This window comes from Vidua chalybeata, chromosome 1 (genome assembly GCF_026979565.1).
Source record: "Vidua chalybeata isolate OUT-0048 chromosome 1, bVidCha1 merged haplotype, whole genome shotgun sequence".
Lineage (NCBI taxonomy): Eukaryota > Metazoa > Chordata > Aves > Passeriformes > Viduidae > Vidua > Vidua chalybeata.
The window spans coordinates 106040361-106061667 of NC_071530.1; the positions used below are offsets into that span (position 1 = coordinate 106040361).

The 21307-nt window shown below is 46.1% G+C and overlaps 1 protein-coding gene across 1 annotated transcript; it reads left to right on the top strand.

Moving 5' to 3' along the window:
• The first annotated feature begins 208 nt into the window (after positions 1–208).
• GATA6 (GATA binding protein 6) lies at positions 209–21100 on the top strand. Its single transcript, XM_053944832.1, has 7 exons — positions 209–289; positions 1596–2515; positions 5858–6024; positions 9330–9455; positions 10774–10861; positions 11008–11114; positions 19492–21100. Exons 2-7 carry the CDS (start codon positions 1615–1617, stop codon positions 19657–19659), a joined length of 1557 nt encoding a protein of 518 aa, XP_053800807.1. The 5' UTR covers positions 209–289; positions 1596–1614; the 3' UTR covers positions 19660–21100.
• Positions 21101–21307: the final 207 nt, after the last annotated feature.

Genomic DNA, 21307 nt, shown 5'->3' on the forward strand with positions numbered 1-21307 from the left:
TGTGGGCACTCCGAGGTGCCCCCCCGCCCCCGGGGCTGCGGCGGCCCGGCTGGCCCCGGGACTGGCACCCCTGCGGAGCCCCGTGTTTGTTTAGGGCTGGCCGAGCCCAATCAGGGCCGGCTGCCTGCAGTTTTCCGGCAGGGCTGCGAGAGGCGCCTCCTCTCTCCTTTTTATACATGAGCCGCCGGCCGCCGCCGCCGGAGTCGCCGCCGCCGCTCGTCCCCGCCGCACTGGATTTACCGCCCGACGCGGCCCCGCGCCCCGGCCCCATGCGGGGCACCGGCATCAGGTTTGGCCCCTCTCTTTCCTTGCCTCGCCGCGGTTTCGCTTGCTCTTTCTCGGTCTTCTGCCGCTGCCTCTCCACCCTCGGGCGCTCCGAGGGGAACGCGGCGCGGCGACGGCTGCCCCTGGCTGGGGGAGCCCGAGGGAGACTGTGTGGGCAAACATCCGATGCCGCTGCCTGGAGCTCTTATCTGCCGGAGACTTATCTCCTAGTTATCTCGCAGAAGGGAGAGACGTATTTGGTGCCTATCTGCGAGGGGGCTCTGTGTGTGTGTGTGTGTGTTCTGTATTCTTGTGCCTGTGGTTATCTGGAGTGCCCCGAGGTGGGCTGAGAACGGAGACCCTCTCTTGCTGTCACTTCTGTGTGTCCCCTTTCGCTTTCTACCCCCTCTCCTAGGGGCTGGGCACGGGGTCTCTGTGTCTGTCTGTCCGGCCTTCCTCATGCTGGCAGCTCCGAATTGACACCGCTCGGCTCGGGACGGGTGTCACCGCTGCATGGTGTGCTGGGGCTCGGGGCAGGCCCCCAGCCAGGGCTGTCCGCTGGATCCGGCCCCTACGGCAGGCACATCCCACCCTGCCTCGGTCCGTGTCCCGCCGCCGCCGCGCACACTTCGGGCCCGGCCCGCGCGCATCTCCCGTCTCCCAGGGGCCTTTCCCTCCTCCTCCTCCTTTCCGTGACCTTGGGCTGGAAATAGGCAAACAAGCGAGGCGATGCGCGGAAAAGCTAACATCGCTCTCCGGCGAAGTAACCTTAAAGGGATCGCCTTACTAATTGTTTTCTCGGTGGAACTGAGTCAAATGACTCATTCATTGAAATAATCATAACAACGACAGCAGCCAAGGAAGGGCAGAGACAGGGAAAAATGCCCCTCACCCCCCTCTGTCCCCACGCCCTTACGCCCACCTTTGCCCCGGCGTGCTTCGTGTTCAAATCCGCAGCCCGGGATGCGAAGGGAGAGGGGAGCAGCCCTCCCGCGGTGGGGAAAGCGGGGCCGGAGCCGCAGCCCTGGCCCCGCGGGACTGGCGTCTCCCGGCTCGTCTTGACCTGGGTTGCCTGATCCCATTCCGCCGGGGCGAGGGACAACAGCGCCGAGGCGACATGACTGATTAAGCGCTCAGAGGGGCCAGATAAGCCCTGATGAATCTCATTACGGGAGGGAGACGAGCTGTCCTGTTTGCAAACTTTGTTATTATTATTTCTCTCTCCCCCTCTTCCCTGCTCTTTTGTGTCCGCCCTCCCCGCCCTGCCCTGCGGATCCCCCCCTCCACTCCTCCTCCTCCTCCCCTCCTCGCCCTTCCCCATCCACACCCAGCGGCTAGAAGGGGACCTGGATGGCCGTGGCTGAAGGCGGCTGGTGCGCGGTGAAGCGGTGCGCTGCGGACGCCGGCGGTTCCTCCTGTCCCTTCGCGACCAGGGAGCCGCGCCCGTCTCCTCCTTCGCCCTCCTCCTCCTCCGGCTCCCAGGGTGAACGCGGATCCTCCAAGACTCCTCGGCCGGAGACCGACGGCAGCCACCGGCCGGCCCCGCCGCCGCCCCCCGCCGCCGAGGGCAGGTCGCTGCTCGCCCCCTACGTGCACTTCGGGACCCCCCACCCCTCCGGCCGTCCCAGCTGGGACGACATCCTGCTCTTTGCGGACTTAGACCAAACCAACAAGCTGATCTGGTCCAGCCGCGGCCCCAAGCTGAGCGCCCTCGGCGCCGAGCAGCCCGAGGAGATGTACCAGACCCTCGCCATCTCGGCCGCCCAGGGCCCCACGCCTTACGACGGATCTCCGGGCGGCTTCATGCACTCCACGCCCAGCTCGCCCGTCTACGTGCCCACGACCCGCGTGGGCTCCATGCTGCCCACGCTGCCGTACCTGCAGGGCAGCGGGGCGGCCCAGCCCAGCCACCCGGGCGGCGGCCACGCCGTCTGGTCCCAGCCGGCCGCGGAAAGCCCCTCGTACAGCAGCGGCGGCGGCTCCCACCCCTCGGGCCGCTTCCCCTATTCCCCAAGCCCGCCGGTGGCCAACGGGGCCTCCCGGGAGCCCGGCGCCTACAGCAACAGCCTGGGTGCCAGGGACCAGTACAGCCCCCTGGCCCGGCCGCTCAATGGCTCCTACGCGGGGCCTTACACGTCCTACGTGGGGCCACAGCTCGCCCCTGCCTGGCCCACGGCGCCCTTCGAGAACTCCATGCTGCACTGCCTCCAGGGCCGGGCTGCCCCCATCCCCGTCCGGGCACCCAGCGCAGGTAGGAGCTGCGGGCAGGGCAGGGCAGGGCAGGGAGGGTCGCCGCATGCCGGGGCTGCCCGCTGTGGGGGCGGCGGGGGGCGCGGGGCAGCGGCGGCAGGGCCGCCCGGGCGCGGCGTTGGCAGGCGAGGGGCGACCCCGCCGTCGGTGTCAGGACGGCGGTCCCGGCACCGTGGCTGTTCTGGAGTGGAGGTAACTCGCGTCGTTTGTGTTGAGTTAGGGGAAAAATACACCTCCAAAAAGCGGTGTTGTTCGGAGTACGGCAGTTGGGGTTACCAACCCAAAGAACCCAAAACGAATTGCCCGGTGTAAACTTAATTTTTAATTTTTCCAAACCAGTGCATTCCTGCTTCCCCTAAATACAGTCAACTGGACAAGAAACGGTGACAAATTCACTGCAAATTAATTGTTCTTGTATCATAGAGGAAAATTGCAGGGGCTCACTTAACCCATTTTGGATTATTTAATCTATATAACACTTCGGTGCTTCATTTAAAAAGAAAAGCAGTGAAGCAAAACCTCGTATACGAATGAGAAAACCTAATTTGTAAACTGCTGCTAAAATACAGCACCTCCTGATGGGATTTTGCTTTCATTTCCGAGGTGCCCCATCCTTATTTTTTGGTTTAGTTAGGGAGCTTCTCGGTGTCATTAAATCAACTGTAGAAGTGGAGTTTGAGCTGCGATGATTTAGTCAGAGGTAGAAAGATTAACGATTATTGCAGTCTCTTCAGCTGTAGAATAAATCTATGTATATATAAATAGAGGTTTATAGAGAGGTGTGTGTGGCTATGTATATGTATTTATATATACATGCTATGCATATATTTATTATTTATATACACATATTTATGTAAATATGTGTATGCACACAGATTTGATCATCATTTACTTTAAGCATAAGCTATCCACCAGGTGCATATATTTTATAGACATCGTGATTTTCTCTTTCAGTGCAGTATTGCAGAAAATTACCCCATGGATTTTCGTCTTTCTGTAGGGCTGTACACACAGTGCTCCTCCCGTCTGTCGATGATATCCCGTAGATTTAAGTATTTTAATCCTCCCACTTGGTGTTTAATATCATGACAGAGAGAAGAAAATCAGTTGTAGCAGTGATAGGAGAAGCCACATCTCAGGGTAACAAGAAAGTTGAGTTTTAAGCTCAACTTTCAAAAGTTATAGTGTGAAACTAGGTGATGGAGAGGAAAGAAATTAGTTGGTTTTTTTTGTTGTGGTGCTTTTAAATATTTTTTTTTATGATTTTGTCGGGAGAGACGTGGGGTTGGAAAATCTCACGGCAAAGAGAGAAGAGGGGTGAGTAAGAAGGAGCAGAGAAGTGAAGGAGCCGAGCGCTGGAGGAGGTTGGGGCAGGAGTGTCAAGGCAGCCGAGGAGCACAGCATCTTCCCCTGTTCCAGCGGGTCTCTCCTGCCCTTGTGCCTCCCTCCCACCAGTGCTGGGGGCTGGACGGGTAGGGATTAGCCTGTCCATGAGAGAAAGGACGGGTGCCAGGGCAGCCGCAATGCGGTGTAACGCGCGGCCAAACAGCCCGGAGCTCCTGGGCCAGGCGAATTTTCTGTTCCTGTGAGGCAAAACGCGGCAGCAAAGCCGCGTTGTCCCGTGTCAAAATTGTGGAAAAATTGTAGCCGAAATGTATTTTTTACAGCTAAATATTAGACAGTTTGCTAAAGGTTTCTTAACGGTACTCGTAGAGATGCTTAAACAGCATCTAAAATTAAAACTTTATTTTGTTTTCTTTGGAAAAAAGTGTAGTGCTCACTCTCTAAGGGGAAAAATATTTGAAAATGCTCGGGAAATATTGTCACGGCAGAATTTCCTTCTGCAGTCAGGAAGGCAATGCTATAAAATAAATAGCTGAGACAAAATACTGTTTAAGTTCCAGCGTCCTTGACGTCCTAAACGTTTTTCTGGTTACAGTCTTCAATGGTACTTTTAGTGCAAAGATTAATAAATCTTAGCGATGTGCTAAGAGCTAGGAGCTGACAACGTAAGTTGAACTGTGCTCTCTGGACTGTGCCGTGTGCCCGTTCCTCTTTAGCGCCTAATAATTCGCAAACGAAGGGAGGAAAGAAACGTATTTGGGTGGGTGCGGGCCAAAAGGCCGTCTCTTTCTCGGCTCAAAGCCTGCCGCAGCACCGCAGCCCAGTCTCCAAAGCTGCTAGACCTTTGCGAGCTCTCTTTCGCTGTGCAGTGAAACGTTCGAGAATAACCCAATGATGAATTTAGGCAGGTAGCAGAGGGAGGAAATAAAAAAATCAATGACGAAGCTCTGAGTCTGAAACATACATTCCCAGACTCGACTCGAAAGCTGCTGTAAAAATCCAAACATCTCCTTTTATTATTTCTGCACAACGTGGCACAGTCTATGTAAAATAAGAATTCATTCCCCCCCCCCCGAAATATGGAAATATGGAGAGGTGAATCAGAACAAGGATTAGCATGGGTTAAAGTACTAGGTTTTATAAGTGGGTTTTCTCTCTCTTTTTTTCTAGTTTTTTTTTTTTTTTTTCCCGTGCTTTTATACCTTTTTTTTTCCCCCTCAGTGCTCAGTAACTATGAAAGCAGGAGGCACAATACCGGTTTTTTTTTCCCATTTCCTCTATTTCCTACAAACAGCTCTAATTTGACCAAATAGCCGAGGTGAAGCAGCCGCTACCCCTAGCTGCCTTGGCACACCAGGGCTCCAAACGCTGCCTCTAAACTTGAAGCTTTACTAGTTGAAAGGCATTTAAAACAAGAGTTAGGGTAGAAACGTTCTTGCCAAGCTTCGACCCTGGGGAATATTGAGCAAAAAGACAGCTGCTTATATCCACCTCCCAGGGTGGCTCTGGAAATGGCTATTCTGACAGCCACCTCACTCCCCACTAAAGGCAAGTGCACCTTCCTTTCCGTCTTATGGGCACCACGGAGGGGGGTTCGCCCCTCGAGTGGACCCCAGCCGAATTTCCCAAGGGTCAGATCCCGATGGGAGTGGACGGCGGGCCGGGGCTGAGCCCTTCGGCGGGCCGGTGTCCGGGGCTCACCGGCTCTGCTCCGGCTCGGAGAGCAAGAGCTCCGCCGGGGCCGGCAGCGGGTCTGGCACATTTAAATAAATAGAAAAAAGAAAAAAAAAAAAAAAAAAAGGGAAAAGAAAAAACTCAGGGATTTTGTACAAAAGATCACCGCATGCCCGCCGTCACTGCCGGGGAATTGCTTTTCCGAGGGCCGGTTGCTCGCTCGCTCGCGGCCCGGGTTTCGGCGGGGCCGGGGCCGCGCTGCGCGGGGCTACACCGGGCTCCGCGGCCGTGCCCCACCGCCTCTCCCCTCTGCTCCTGTCCCCAGAGCTGCTGGAGGACCTGTCCGAGAGCCGAGAGTGCGTCAACTGCGGCTCCATCCAGACCCCGCTGTGGAGGAGGGACGGCACCGGCAACTACCTGTGCAACGCCTGCGGGCTCTACACCAAAATGAATGGCCTCAGCCGGCCCCTCATCAAGCCCCAAAAGAGAGTGGTGAGTAGGGAGGGAGGGGAGGAGGGGGGCGAGAGGAGCTCTGCCTCAAGGAACCCCAGTCACCTGTAGCCAGGGAGAAATTTGGGGCAAAGATGGGAGATAGCAATCAGTGTATTAGCCTGGTGCAAAACTGCAAAACTGTAGAGGGGCTCCTGACCAGGTTTACAGGTCAAACTGGTCACTGTGAGGGGTGACAGGGCTGGCAACCTTTTCAGAACCGCTTCGGACCCATTTCCAGGCTCTGAGCTGGCAAAATCTCTCTCTGAGCCCTTGTGAGCTGCATATCAGGCATGGGCCAGCCTGGCTTTTTGAGCTATGAACCCCATCTGTGAGGGGGATTCAGTGGCTTGGAAGAAATTTGTGCTGGTGATGTTGGACATTTCCAACAGGAAAAAAAAAAAAAAAAGAAATCAAGATTGGAAAATGTTTGTTCAAAGGGCTAGGAATTTCTCCAGACCTGCTTTGTTTGCTGAGAGCTCGATCCTTGGGAATGTAAGCAAGTTTTGTATATAATTCAAAGAAAACCAATTGTTTAAACAATGATAATACCCTTTGTTTTGTTTTACTCCTAAGAAATGAGTGGCAATTTTTCTAAAAATATACTCCTAAAACTAGGGGGGGAAATAAATAGTACAAACCAGAACCCCTGTTTATAACTCAGGCTGGCACTGAATAGGCAAGGAGAAAATTTAACAAGCGGGAACTGCACATTATGTTTAGCAAATCTGGGTGGAGGTCAGCAGACAGAAAGAATACGCACTTCAGTAATGGCTGTTACCGAGCGAGCCACAATAAATCACCACTATAATCCGAGCTGATGTTTGGACCCTTGTGTATGGAGACAGTGTATCAACCCATCAGCCTTTCAAGCCCCTTTCAATCATGCCAGCTGCTTTGCTCTGTGTTTTGCTGTTTTCCATGGGCTAAAGCACCTACTGTTCTTTATTTCACAGCCATTTGAATTTAGTGCTCTTACGGGAGCGAGGGGAAACAAGACCCAAACAGATCATCTGTTCGATGATCGGAACAGACAGTAAACACTTGGGAACCAACCCACCTCTGCTTAAAGACCTTTCTTTAATCCAAAGAGTTAATTTAACTTTAAACCAGAGGTTTACAGCTGCTCGGTGTCTGGTTTTTTCTAGCTGGTTGTCTAGTAAATTTCGTGACACAAGGTGTTATCTCATTAGTGGGGACAGATGCAGCGGAGGGACCAGATCTGCTGATTGTATCCAGCGACAGAGCCCAACTTGCTGTGGCACCCTGGCCCAAGGCAGACTTCAAGTAGCTGACACCCTGTTCAAGCATTTCTGTGTAGTCTTTTTTTTTTTTTTTTTTTTTTTTTTTTGAGGGAGGGGTGGGGGTGAGAAGACTAAAGCAGAGTCGAACTACAGCCCGATTTCAGTCTGACACCTCAGCGAAATAACTCTGAAATAGCTCTGTGTAACAATCCCTACCGAGTACCCTGGCCATAACTATAAATCAACCATGACTCTGTGTTCATGCAGTTGGAAATATGTAGGTGAGAAGGGAAAATGTTTTGAAAACGCTAAACATGTTTAGATTGCCCCAAAGTTTCTGATAAAATTCCTGCATCAGAAAAGTCATTTTAGCTTCAAAACATGCCAAAACTCCATGTCTGTTTAGTTACAGGAATGAGCAAAATCTATTGAAATAAAATGTATGAAGGTTCAGACCAGGCTGCATAGGAAAGAGAAAGATTTAACGGAGTGAAACAGCTGACAGCATTTGACTTGCAGAGAAAGAAAATGAAGCATGTGTGTTATGACCACGTAAAACACGTATTAAGTTGAGGATGCAATTTGAGTGCTGTTTGCGTATTTAACAACTAGGTCAAAAATTCTGTTTTTGTGATCCTTGGATTTTTAAAATTAAAAATTGTATTTGTGTTCTTCAGCCTATATAACACTTGGCTGGGTGGTTAGCTTTTTTTTTCTGTGCAGTTAATAATGGATCACTGATTCAAGATTACAAAATTTGTATTTAATTTGGAGCTCTTTCTGAGCTGTGGTGTAAAATGAGAGCTTACTGCTAAAGACACTCAAACAGACAATATTCAAGAAACTCAGTTATTACTCTGGAATATTCTTCATTCTCAAAACATTTTTATCGGTTTCCCCAGTGGCAGGCAGCCCTGTGGTATCAAAGGTGACCCAGTTATGTCTAACAACCCAGCAGTAAATGATTCAAGAGGAAGGGCATTGTACCCTTAAGTTAGTAATTTCAATTATGGGCATTTTATGGTCAGAATAAGATTAATGCAATCCTCTAAAACTGACTTCTCCATGTAAACTTGTTCAGCTGCCAGACACAGAGCTAGGCACAGATTTTTTTTGTATTTTTTTGACAATGCGATACTTTGAAAAAGACTAGATTTATGATGTAGCTGGAATTCTTTGCTTGTGATGAACGTAAAAGAGATCAGTTGTTACAGGGACTTTTATAACCCATTCACCTTCATTTCACATGTTTATGAGGACTGCCTTCACTTATGATATACAGCCTGTAGCCATAAAGCTCTGGGTTATACGGTTATTTCTGATAGAGAGTTGCTTCATCTTGGCTCCAAACTCCACGGAAGAGTGTCATAAATGGCTTGTTCGCAGTGGGAACCTTGTTGTCACCCACCAGCTTTTCTTCTGGCCGAGAGAGGCTCTGCTCTGTAAAACACGCTCCCAAGGCATGGTTTTTTTTGTACGACAATAAAATGGGTGATGATAAAAAGATCTTTTTATGAAAGTATATGCTGTTGTATGTGTTACCCCCGGGATGCCCAGAAAAGTTTTCCCCAGATGTGGTGCCACCGAGGGCAGGTGATTAAAGTGGCTGATTTTTCTGATGGGTCAGGAGTATCAGTGACAGGATCAGAGCTACCTCTTCACCCACCATACAGGGGAGAGGACACTGAACTGGCTGGAGAGGCGGCACGGGAGATATGTGCCTTCTGTTCAGCTCGATGGAGCTTTAGTGGAGATATATCCTAGCTGTCCTGCTGGAAAAAGACCCAGTGCCTTCTGGTCTGAACAGACTTCTGGTCACCAGCTCCCAGATGAGAATTTTGCCTCTGCTGTGACTGCCCAGGGTTGAAACACATTTGGTACCTCTTCACAGCGTCTTTCCACTCTCTGATATGAGGATAATTCCGTTCTAATTCTGGGCTGTTGCTGACAGATACTATAAAAAAAAGCTCCCGTGTTAAAAAGCGCCATGTGTTAAAGGACTTTTTATGAACCATAAAGACGTAAATCATTGTCTGCTGCTCACCTGTTTATGTTTGCCTCCAGCCTTCGTCGCGGCGGATGGGCTTGTCCTGTGCCAACTGCCACACCACGACCACCACCCTGTGGCGCAGGAACGCCGAGGGCGAGCCCGTCTGCAATGCCTGCGGCCTCTACATGAAACTCCATGGGGTGAGTGGCTGCTTCACCAAGGGAGATCCCCTGCCAGCTCTGATGCTGCTTTGGGGAAGGGGTGGTCCTCAAAAAAATGACCAGCGAAATGCGTAGAGCAACAGAAGAATGTGTGACATTAGAAAATGATTGTACCACTTCAGCTTTTTTTCAGATTGTTACGCTTTTGTTACGCTTTTAGTTATGTGTTTGCCACGGTAGCTCTCTCAATAGATTTATATAAAGAAACCACCTCTGGATGAGCAACAGTGGTGGTTTTGCCACTGGGATTTAAACCATCTCTTTAGTAGGGAAAAAATCCCTAGACCTTTAATGAGACAGTTTTTCATGGACAGATATAGCTATGCTAGCAAAAGGGTGTAATTCAAGCCATAGTTATGCCAGAAAAACTTTAAAGGCAATTTCAGACTTTGTTGGGCAATAATAGAGTAAAAAAAAGCTCTGTCCTGAATGTGACAGGGCATGTTTTGGGTGAGACCCCTGTGGATTGTGTTACAGTCAAGCATAAGTGTTTGAAGAGCAAGGGCATTAGGAATGATTGAGATGTGGTCTAGTCTTCAATAAAATGTAAATTATGTCACAGTTTGAAATATTACAACAATAGAGAACACGTGAATTGTCTTTCCTCGAACTGGTGTTAAAGTATATTTTAAACCAGTGTTTTTGTAGTGTGAATATCATTGTGATGAACACAAAGATGATTTTTGAGCACATTTAAATATAAATTTATCCCCATAAATATAAATTTAGATACCATAAAGTTGTATTATGGGCGGACCTGCTTATAGGAACAAATACCAAGTCAGTTCTTCTATTCTAAAGCTTCCATTCTAAGACATTTCCTCGTGATGATCTGATTTGCAGAGCTGGTCCACAGGATAAGCATGTGTTTTTTTCTCATATACATTCTTTCTTTCCAGAATCAGGCACTGGAGATAATTCCTAACTGACTGGAATAATAAATCAAGGATCAGATATACCCCATCCAATTTAATTTCTTATGGCTTACTGCCAAATGATGCTGGTTTTCCCTAATTCTCCACTGTTTTCCTGAGGATTGATTGAGGGGTTGAAAAAAATATGAAGTTTGCATAGAGGAAAAAGCTTCCCTACACTCTTAATTCAGCTACAACTCCCCTTGAATCAAACTATTGTTTTGCCCAAATAAAATGCAAATATTTTTTAGAATTAGTACTGTGACACAGAGAAGATTGACTTGCTATAAAGACATTTGTAACATCACATCTGGCCTTGTAGTGTATTTCGATTTGAGTACATATGCAACTCTGTGATTGGTATGGAAATTTAATTTTTTCAGGTTCCTCGGCCTCTTGCTATGAAAAAAGAAGGAATTCAGACGAGGAAGCGAAAACCTAAGAATATAAATAAATCAAAGGCATGCTCCGGTAAATATAAAATATAAGAAAGTGTAGCTGCAATAGTTCATAGTTGTTTTGCTTTTTTGTTGTTTGTTTGTTTGTTTGTTTGTTTGTTTTTCTTCTCTTCTCTGTCTGGAAAATATTTCTTTTTAATAATAATTCCCAATTTTCAGGTAACAGTACTACTGCAGTTCCTATGACTCCGACATCTACGTCTTCTACTAACTCAGATGACTGTAGCAAAACTGCTTCTCCTGGCGCACAGACTGCAGCCTCCGGGGTAAGTGTCTGTATCTGCAAGCAGGCTGATCACTGGGCAATGTTATCACAGCTTTTATCTTATCTAGCAGAACAATAATCTAAATAAACTTTCCAGTTTTGTTAGCTGATACTAGAACAAGATTTTCGGAGGATATTACATATAGCTGTAAACAGAACGACAAGCTGAAGTACTTTGCAAACCTTCTTGATTAAGATCTATATAATTTTTATGATAGTTAGCCGCAGCTTAACCGCAGACATTTTGTTTTTAAATATTCAGGTTCTTTCATTTCAAAGGTTTTCTTTTGGACAGAAGACAATAAAACATGGCCAACTGATCCTGTCAATAAACAATTATGCATACATACATACATACATACATATCTATATATCTATATCTATATATATATATATATATATATGCATTATCCCAAAGGGTAAAACCCAGAAAAACATTATCCTGCTGTATGAAGTAAATCATACAGGCTTTTGTTTTAAACTAAAATGTGCGATTAAGCCCTGATCCAAACTCAGCTAAAACCAGGCTGGAGCACCCTGCTGATTGCAGTGCATGAGGGTTCAGCCCTCTGCCCGCAGAGGGTTCTTCAGGGGCCAGATGCTCAGCATCTGGCAGCACCAAGCTCCAGAGGAGTGCCCGAGGAGTGCTGATCATCTCCTGCTTTAGCTTTGATCCTTATTTTACATCATGTACTCCGCGCCTCTCAAACTTCCTTTCTTCACTCAACATGTGTGATAAAAACTACTGCTAAAGTTGTGAAGCTTAATGTAGATTAATTTCTAACCCCTTGGCTGTACGTATCCATATCCACACTCACTTCTCAGCCTTCTGTATCCCTTAATCACATAATTTCTTTGAGAAACTTTTCTAATGTGGCTTTCTTTAGTCCGTTATTAATGAAAAGAAGACGTTGTTTATAATAGCTATTTTTCAGCATGTTTTGGATTTCCTACATTCAAATTCCTTTCAATAGTTTAATTTCTGATGTACAAAGTTTTATTGTACAAGGGGAAGAAAAACTCATTTTTTAGCAAATGCGATTGTTTGTGGACTGACAGGGCCACCCATTTTCAGAGGCACTGGATTTTGGATTTGGATCCTGTGAGACTAGGATAGTACTAAAAGGGCTTGTCTTTGACATGAGAAAACCCTGTCAATCCAGTAAAATAAACAGATCACATCAAAAAAAAGAGAAACACTAAGAAGTGAAAAGTGAACCATTGCAGTTTCAGAATTGGGTTTCAGACTCCCCCAAGGAAATACTATGCTCTGTTTTAGGCTCTCCCTTGATATTTGCAAAGGAAAAAATGTAGCCAAATTTTCCTTCAATTTTCCTTGTGTTACCTTAAGCAGTACTAGTGATCCTGAGCAATGTGGTGAGATTTATGTAATGGGTAGAAATGGAAGCATAATCCCAGACTAGACTAGAGGCAGCACAGCCGTGTGCTGCTCGGGGAAGGAGAGGCCATATAGATGAGATCTCATTTCCACTATGCTGCTGCCTTCTTGGCTGGCTAAAACCTGACTTCCTTTCTGTGGTATTTCTCTCTAGAAGGGCACATCAAACATGTTATTAATAATCTTTATGTTATAATTTTAGTAGTACCATTTTTAATATGGTTTTGCCAGATGGAGTTGTGTGGGTACCAGAGGAGAGGGGTGCAGGGGCATGGACTGAGGGCTGAAAGACTCCTTGAGAACTGTTAGCAACTAGGAGCAACTCCCAGGAGGGACCCTGAGGCTGCTGTTAGTTGCGTGATGGCAACCCCAGTGACAGGGCTTCAGTTCTTCCTGATTTTTCTATAGTAGATCAGACTGGGAGAGGACACCTGTGTAACAGCTGGGAAAATCTGACCCCTTATATGCAGCAGGCAGCATGGTAACATCTGCATAGCCTTTTCCCCACCATGATTTGATCAGATGTGCCTTGCAAATGCAAAGCACTTGCAAATACCCCCTTGTGAAAAATTTCAGTGAACGGAAATGATGGAGAGGGGCTGTTAAATGCACTGAAGAGAGGAAGTTGCAGTGGCAACCAGACTTATGGGCATCCCTCCCTTATGACTCCATCCCAAATTAGGTGAAGGGCTACTGATGTCCCACCCCTGTGCCCCAGTCCCAGATGTATGTAAATGAAAAGAGGATTTTCAGGGGAGCAGTTGTCAGGATATGTAATGGGCATGGTCACATTCTTCACTCAGGCTCCTGGCTTTGCCCAAGCATCTGTAATTCAAAGGGATGAGGACTCGGGAGGCTGGAAGTTTAAAGTAGAAAGTGGTGGCTGTTAAGATGGGCTCCCATTGTCCCAGACATAATTTGGGAACATGATCACTAGCTGCAAGGATGCAAAATAATTTCTAAAGGATCTAAATGTTATGGAAGGGACTGAGCACTCATAAAGCCCATTTAAGCTGTTGTGAGTGAAGGGATGTCAGCATTTTAGAGCAAGGCAGCCTGTAACCTGATCACATGCTGAAGCAAAGATGCTGTGCTGGACTTCTCTTTTCCTTGATTATTTTTTCTTTTTCCTTCTGAGTTGATCCATTGATAGATCAAAGGTTTGTAATTATTTCTAGAATAGGCAATGGCTTTAGACAAGGAGAATAACCTTCTCCAGCTCGTGTCAGGAAGGGAAAAAACAAACCCTCAGATGGACAAATCCAGGCTCTGCAATCTTTGGTCACTTTGAAAAGACCGATGTTGATTCCCGACAGGGGTGTTGGTGACGTTGCCGAAAAACAGGCACCTGCTTGAATAGCAAACCTGGCTCATTCCCGTGTGTTACACAACGGGTATGGCAACTTGTTTTTGTTTTGCTCTGTTTTTGCTTCTCTAGCCTTTTTTCTGTGAAGAGGGGGAAAATGCCAAATTGACATTAGGCAGAGAAGTCTGATGACGTTTTAGAAACTGTTGTGTGAAATTCACAGCAATGTTGTTGCTAAATGAAACAGAGGAGACAATTCCTCTACTGGTACAAAAGCAATTTATTATGCTTTTTGTGGGATGTTGCCAAAAAAGTTTCCAGTTATGTAGAAATCTAATGGAAATGAAATTCAGCAGAATTCATTTGTGTCAGTAACATTCACTTTTTGCCCTACCTTTCGTTATCTCTTTTAAAGTAAAATAAAGAAGGGAGGGCAGAAAAAGAGGAGGGCAGCAATTACTCTTGGCAATGTCTTTGAGACTATCCATTTCACAAAGGAAATCTTATATGATGCCAATTCTGAGACAAATTAGCAAGAACCTTAAATGTTGATTTTACGTTCTAGCTGAAGTTTAAACATTTAAGAGATACGATTAATGAATTGCTGTGGGGGCAAAGTTGATTTCAAACATCCCGAAGTGTAGAAGTGTTCGGATCAGAGATATTTCGTTGTCCCATTGTAAAGAGGCTATTTGCCAAATTCACATCTGGATCTAGGATCTAGGCCTATTTCTGTTTTCCTAAGCAGTATAAGTACTGGGTGTCCTGCGTTACTAATATGGAAAGGGTCCAGCTGAATGATATATGAAGTTGCCTTGCGTCCCCATAAAAAGATTTGAAGGTTTCAGACAGCCTGCATCTGCATCTATACCTGCTCTCCCTTTGATGCTGCTGAAACTGTACAGGGGAACGCTCCACCAAATAAATTGCCAAGTGAAGGGCATGGTCTGCAGTGCAAACCCATCCGTTTCCATGCAGGGACTCCAACAAGTGTGATAACCAGAAGGACTTTATTCCCTTATTAGGATAAAGGCAGTTTGAAACCTGCTGTAAAATCTGCTTTTTATGGCAGGACATAGAGGCTCCTTGAGCCACAGCTGGTGTCAGAAAAACTTAGCAGTACCAGGGGAACTCTTCTTTCAGAAGACTCTCCTGTGTCCTTTGCCTCCAGTTTGGAGTTTTCTCAGAAGGACCATAATCTCACACCACAGAAAAACTTAGGAGGAAAAACTAGTGCTTACTTCCCTTGGAGGTTTACCTTGAGAAGTGGTTCAGGACTGGCTCTTCAGTTTTGTAGGGTGGGAAATGAGAGAGCTGACTGAGGCGGCCTCGGCATGTGGTGAGCTAGCAGGAAAAATGCAGTTTTAACTGTCTCCAAAATGCTGGACAAATGGGGCTGGATTGGATGAATGGCTTCTCCTGCATTTGCATTCTCTTTTTTTTTTTTCTGTTAGAAGAAGATTCGTGAGCTCGTTAGAGGTGTTGTTTGCTCCTGTTTAGTCAGTAAATTGGTAGGACATTCATTTTGGCTACAGGGAAATCAGCCTCCATAGAATATGTCCCAGAGTCTGGATGAACCGGAGATTCAACCTCTTAAAACAATATGCTAAACACCTGGATATAGGGGAGCCGAATGTCCAAGGGTCCTTCAGATTATCTGATTATAATATTCCAGTTGTATGGAATAATTTTGTCGGCATTGGGACAGAGTTTCTATGAGAAAGGCTCACCAGCATGGTTGGTAGGACTTTCACCTGGAAAATGGGAACACGGTGCCTCAGTCCTGGTATGAGTAAATATTTATCTAAACCAGGTGGAATAAGATCAACAGGAGGCATAAGGAACGTGGCAACCTAAAATACCAAAGAGCGTGGCAGACAGGGCAGTATGCTGGGGGATATGATACTCTAGACGCTAGTTTAAATTTTTCTTGGTCTCCTACCTCTTTTGCATCAGTGCTCAGTCCTGGACAAAATGGGAAGCTACTTTCTTCTCCCCACTCAGTTTCATACACTGAGTCCTTTTCTTTTACATTGAGTCATTTTCTTTGCTCTGTGTATATGTATCAAAAAAAAAAAAAAAAACATTTCATTTTTATATCAAACAGAAGGAAGCAATCCAGCTTTTTTGTTTCAGTGGGGAAAAGCAAGGAAAAAGTATTTTTGCTTCTATCCCAAAATTCTATATGCACATGGACGCATACCTTCTGCTTAGTTTTGTTTTATTGCCAAAGCAATAAAGCCAGTTATTCATACAGCCCTTGACAGCAGTGGGTCATCAGTTTTCCAAGCCATGCTGGAAGTTGCCTCCCTTAGGAAATTAATGAAGTATTAACCACAGATTTATGTTGCTATAATACAAAGGAGAGATTAGAAGGTATGTAAACTTACACGTCTGCAGTATAAACAAAAGGATCAATTGGACTAGCAAGAAATGACAGCTTTGTGTACTAAGAGGGTCGTTACATCAGTAAAAAAAGCTGTCATTTTGCAGTGCCAAGACCTGCTCTTTGGATTCCAGGGAGTGACAGTGTTGGGAAAATGTGCTCTTTGTGGGGATGGAAGTTATTGCAGGGAGGCTGAGGCTGGAAAATTAAGGACTCCACCACTTTGCCACAACACCTCATGTGTGAAAGAATTCTTTGCAAATGTATTTTAACTGACTGTAGATATCATTTAAGTGTTGTGAAAGTGAACTGGGCTGAGGAGGAAGAGAGTCTCAGCTGAGACTCAGCTTATTGCTGACTTAATGTAATGTCCAAAATTCATGGAGCATTTTGAACGTGTTAAGTGGATAGAGCAAAGGTCTATCTGATAGACCAAAGGTCTAGATCAAGGCCCTTTGCCACCCCCTCCAGCTGTCCTTGCCCAGCACATTTGCCTCTTGGCTGCAGAGGTGTGGGGGAAGGCCAGAGGGGAAAGTGTTCATCCCCTCTCCCTGCTCTCTGTGGTGGGCAGATGGTACAGGAAAGAGTGGGTGGAAGAAAGCATGAGTCTTTCAGCCAGAGCTGCTGCTGCTGTTCCCTGAGTGCTGGCCAGAGCAGCCTGGTTTTGATGTGGAGCAGCTTTAGTAGGGGTTAATTTGCCTCTATGGTCCTGATGGCAGGTTTGGGTGCAATCTAATTGTCTCTGTGGCTCTGGCAGAGGTTTTCCTCTGTACATAGTAGGCAGGCCCTCTACAGAAAGGCCACCTCAGATACAGACCACCTGCCTGGGGGCTGACCCATGACCAGCTCCTCGTGGTTTGGGTAAAAAGAAGAACGTTTGCAGATACAAACACAACCTCCCTGTTTGTTTAGGAGGCAGGCACTTCCCAGTGGCCTTCATTAATTTTCTCGTCTGAAAGCTGACCTTCAGATGATTATCTATTATCTATTATCAGACTTCACCAATAAAAATAAAGGCATCACCTTCTTATAGGTAGAACCAGTAGCTGTAAATTAGACCCCATGGACTTCATCAGCATTGTTCAGCTTATTTATTTCAGCTGAAAAAAGTCCTCTAATAACTAAGTGCAACTTCTGTCATTTTTCATCCCTTAAAGCTGGAAAAGTAAGAGCAAAGGTAGGGAAGCTCAGGAACAGAACTGTGATTTCGTCACGTCCTTTCATGAGCTGAAGTTTGTTTTCCATGTCTCACTCTGGGAGCTGCCCAAGCTGCCTGGATTTGTCATGACATTACCAGGGTGGGGTTTCCAGGCCTGGCAGTCCTGCCCGGGTCCTGCCCGTCCTGGCTCAACAGAGCCAGAATCCGGCCTTGGACAGGCAGGGATGGGCAGTCTTGAAACAGGACATGCCTCCATGTCCTCCCTTCTGGGGTGCCCGAGGGAGGGGTACCTGATAACCCCATATGGAAACTGTGGGTCCCTGCTCCCCATCTTTGTAGGACTGAATCAGGAAAAGGTGAATTACAGTTTCCAAGCCTGGAAAAAACAGGTACTGATAAGATATTTGCCTACCAGAACAGCAGTGGGAAATATGGGCAAATGGGAGCTTTCAAAGCAGTTCCTAGTATTTTTAGCTCAGGTTTAGCAAACAGTGCTCAACTAATTTAAACCCTTCTTCTATTGTGGGGAGACTGAAGCTGTTAAAAATTATGTCTATTGTGCTAACAGAAATGTTTGAGGCATTAGAAATAAAAGGAAGGCTTTGAAAAGCTAGGCTGATGCAAGATCAGGACTGCACACAAAGGTTAGCATGGAATCTGCCTCTCTGAATTCTCCATGCACAGTCACAGGGAAAGGGGATACAAAGATTTGTTGTCACTGATTGACAACTGCATATTCAAGGGAGTGATGAAACTTATTTCTTAGGATTAGAGCTGTTTCAGCTGGTTTTGGGGGACAGCTTTTTTTCCCTTCCTTCTCTGCATTTCTGGCTAGTGACTGATGGAGACGGATCAGGGCTGATGACTAGGTGGAAGAATACTGGCGGTCAATCATTTTAATAAAAGGTTAAGAAAATATTGGAGCCCAGGTTATTTCAGACAAAAATGACTGCTAGCAGTGAGTATCTCTTTCAGAAGGTGAGGTTTTCCCTGGGTTAAGCACAGCAGCAAGAGCCCTGCTCCATACCATTTGGGAATTACCTTTCAATTAATGAAGCCTTGCTTTTCCTATGTCAGGACTGCTCACTTGGCACAGCTCCAGGAGAGCCAAGAGCTCTACTCTTGTAAAATGATTAAATATGTATACTTCGTACTAAAAGAGCAGGCAGGAAGCTTCTGCAGTCACAGTTTAGGATAGCCTTTTTATTTTTTTTTTTTTAAGGAATTTCATCCAGAAACTATCCATTAACAAGTAAATTAAGGTTTTAAAGTTGACATATCCAAGAGTTAATTTTGCATGAAGTCAGCTCCTAAACATTTCCTTTATCAGGTGAAAATGTTGCCCCTTCTCTGTCTGGCACTGTGAATTTTTCCTCTTTAGCGGATCTGCTCAGCCTCATGGAAAAAATGATTGTTCCTTTGTCTTTTTAACTCCATTTCTCTGTTAAAATAAATGGACTGATTCCAGTGTGGTTCAGAGGTTCATCTCTGTGCCTACCAGGGTTTCCCTGCATGTTGTCTTGTGCAGTCAGCAGAACAAAAATACTCCTGCTTCAAAGGCATAGTGTTTCTCCACTGGAGATTAAAAAAGCATCTCCTTTAGTGGCCAGTCCTACAGGGATAAAGTGGTTTTGGCTGGTGTTTTGAAGGGTCAGGAAGAGCCCAAAGAAAGCTGCTTTCCAGAAAGTGCTCCATATCTGCTCCTGGAGAATTAGGATATATTTGGCTTCTCCCATGGGGACAAAAAACTAGCGCTGCCACCACTCCCAGATCACATTTTTGGTGTTGGCAGCTATGTCTTTTCAGTAGGGGGCAGTGGGACACATGCACATTTCCTTCTTCATCATGAGCTGATTTCCATGTTTTCTGCATATCACATGGTTTTGTTTCTACCTCTCCAAACACAGACATCACTCCCATCAGCAGGGCTGGGTGGCTGGGCTCATGCTGAGACATTTTTTTTGTTTCAGAATTTCAAGACACAGGGGCAAGAGGGCAAACCCTGTTTTTGAACAGAAATCGTGTCATGATGGCTGTGCTTCAGGCTCGCTGTGCTCTCACTCGTGCCCCAGTGAGTGCAAAGCTCACCTGCTCAATGAATTTCTCTTTGCTCTCCCCCTCCCTGCAGGCGAGCTCATCGGTGATGTCTGGCCCAGGAGAGAGCACCAGTCCTGAAAGCAGCAACCTTAAGTATTCAGGTCAAGACGGGCTGTACACAGGAGTCAGCCTGAGCTCCACGGCCGAAGTGACAGCATCCGTGAGACAGGATCCCTGGTGTGCCCTGGCTCTGGCGTGACCTGGTGTGAGGGAAGCTGGATCGTGGCAGCCCCCAGACATCTGCGCACAGTTTCCTTTGTGGAGCGGTCGCAGCGGCAGTGAGAGTGCTGGCAAAGACCATTCCAGTTTTTGAGCCTTGGTGGCAGAGGTTTTTTTCTACTTCCGAAAGAGGCTTTGCCAAAGCATCCAGTTCCTCATCTATGCAAGAAAAATGTAGGGAAAGCAAATTACCACCGGGGATAGCTAATGCAGCTTTACATTCTCAAAAAAACCCCCTTCAAACCCTCCCCCCCAACCCTCCCCCCTAAAAAAAAGGAAAAGAAAAAACAACAACAAAAAAGAAGAGATAAACCCACACCTATTCATAGATTCCAGAAATAGACCCTCAAGTTACCCAGCAGTGCTGCCTTTCTGATTATATAGCTGTTTTCACTCTCTCATTGCCTTTTCCCCTAAGAATTTGGTGGAAGTTGTCAGTGTCAGGGAGGGAGTAGCAAAGACTTTAATGACCAGAGATAGTGAGATACTTTTTAATGAGCGTCAGAAGTGCCTACAGCTTGAGTGGACGCAGACTTCTCGCACCAAAAATTTGATGTCTTTGCCCCGTCAGACCTCTCCTTCTATGCTCTCCATCTTCAGTGTGCCTTGATCTGCTCTTCAGAGCCCAGCTATGTCCCTGGAAGAAATCACAACGTTTGGTACAAGTCCCACAAGGTCCATCTGGTTAAGGAGATTTTGGGATTGGTGTTTTTTGGTTTAAAATATTTACTCACTTTTCAAGACTGCGATATAACTTTTAAAGTACACTGTGACTGAGATTTATGAAAGTCCGTATTTCCTGGCTGAACTGTGTAGAGTCAGTCAAAATTTGTAAACAGGGTAGCAATCAGATATTTTTCTTCCATATATACAATAATTTTTTTAAAGAAGTGCAATTTGCGTTGCAGCAATCAGTGTTAAATCATTTGCATAAGATTTAACAACGGTTTTTATACGAATGAATGAATGTAAACATTTTAACTTAATGGTACGTAAATAATTTAAAAGAAAAACTTAACTAGGCATCCTTAGGCTTTTTAGTGCAACAAAAATGCATCCACTTTCTGTATTTCCAGCTGTTAAAGCATGAGTTTCAAAGAACAAGCCTTCTCTCAGGAAAATTGCCCTAGCCATTTGCTCCGAAGTGTTGTACAAAAATGCAAATGCATCCCCAAGGGTTTTTTTTTTTGCCATTGAATAAGTGTGTGGTGGAAAGAAGCAAATTGCAATGAAACTTTACTACCTAACTGATACATATGTAAATACTACAGAAGATATCTAGGCATCTTGAAAATGTAGGATGCAATCTGTATAGTGTGACTGATGCATAGTTAGGTTGGTTTTCATTGGTTTTTAAGTGGGACGTCATTTGGAAAGTTGTTTCATCAGAGCTTTACAAATAAAAGGGTATCATTTTAGGATTTTTTTTTTTTCTGTACAGTGTGCCTTTTCCTTTGTCTCCAACACAATTGTTAAGCTACATTAAAAGCTATGGAAATGTACCTGGTACAGGTGGCATGTCTGATGGCTGCAAGGAAGGTCTCCAGCTGAGGTGCCTGCTCTGCCTATCTAAGTCTGCCCTGTGTGCTTTTTCTGCAACTCCCTTCATTACATCTTCAGATGATCTG

Coding starts and splice junctions, on each gene's coding strand:
- GATA6 (XM_053944832.1), top strand. CDS start 1,615: ATGGCCGTGGCTGAAGGCGGCTGGTGCGCGGTGAAGCGGTGCGCTGCG. Junction 6,025..9,329: donor TCAAGCCCCAAAAGAGAGTG/GTGAGTAGGGAG, acceptor GTTTGCCTCCAG/CCTTCGTCGCGGCGGATGGG. Junction 9,456..10,773: donor TCTACATGAAACTCCATGGG/GTGAGTGGCTGC, acceptor TAATTTTTTCAG/GTTCCTCGGCCTCTTGCTAT.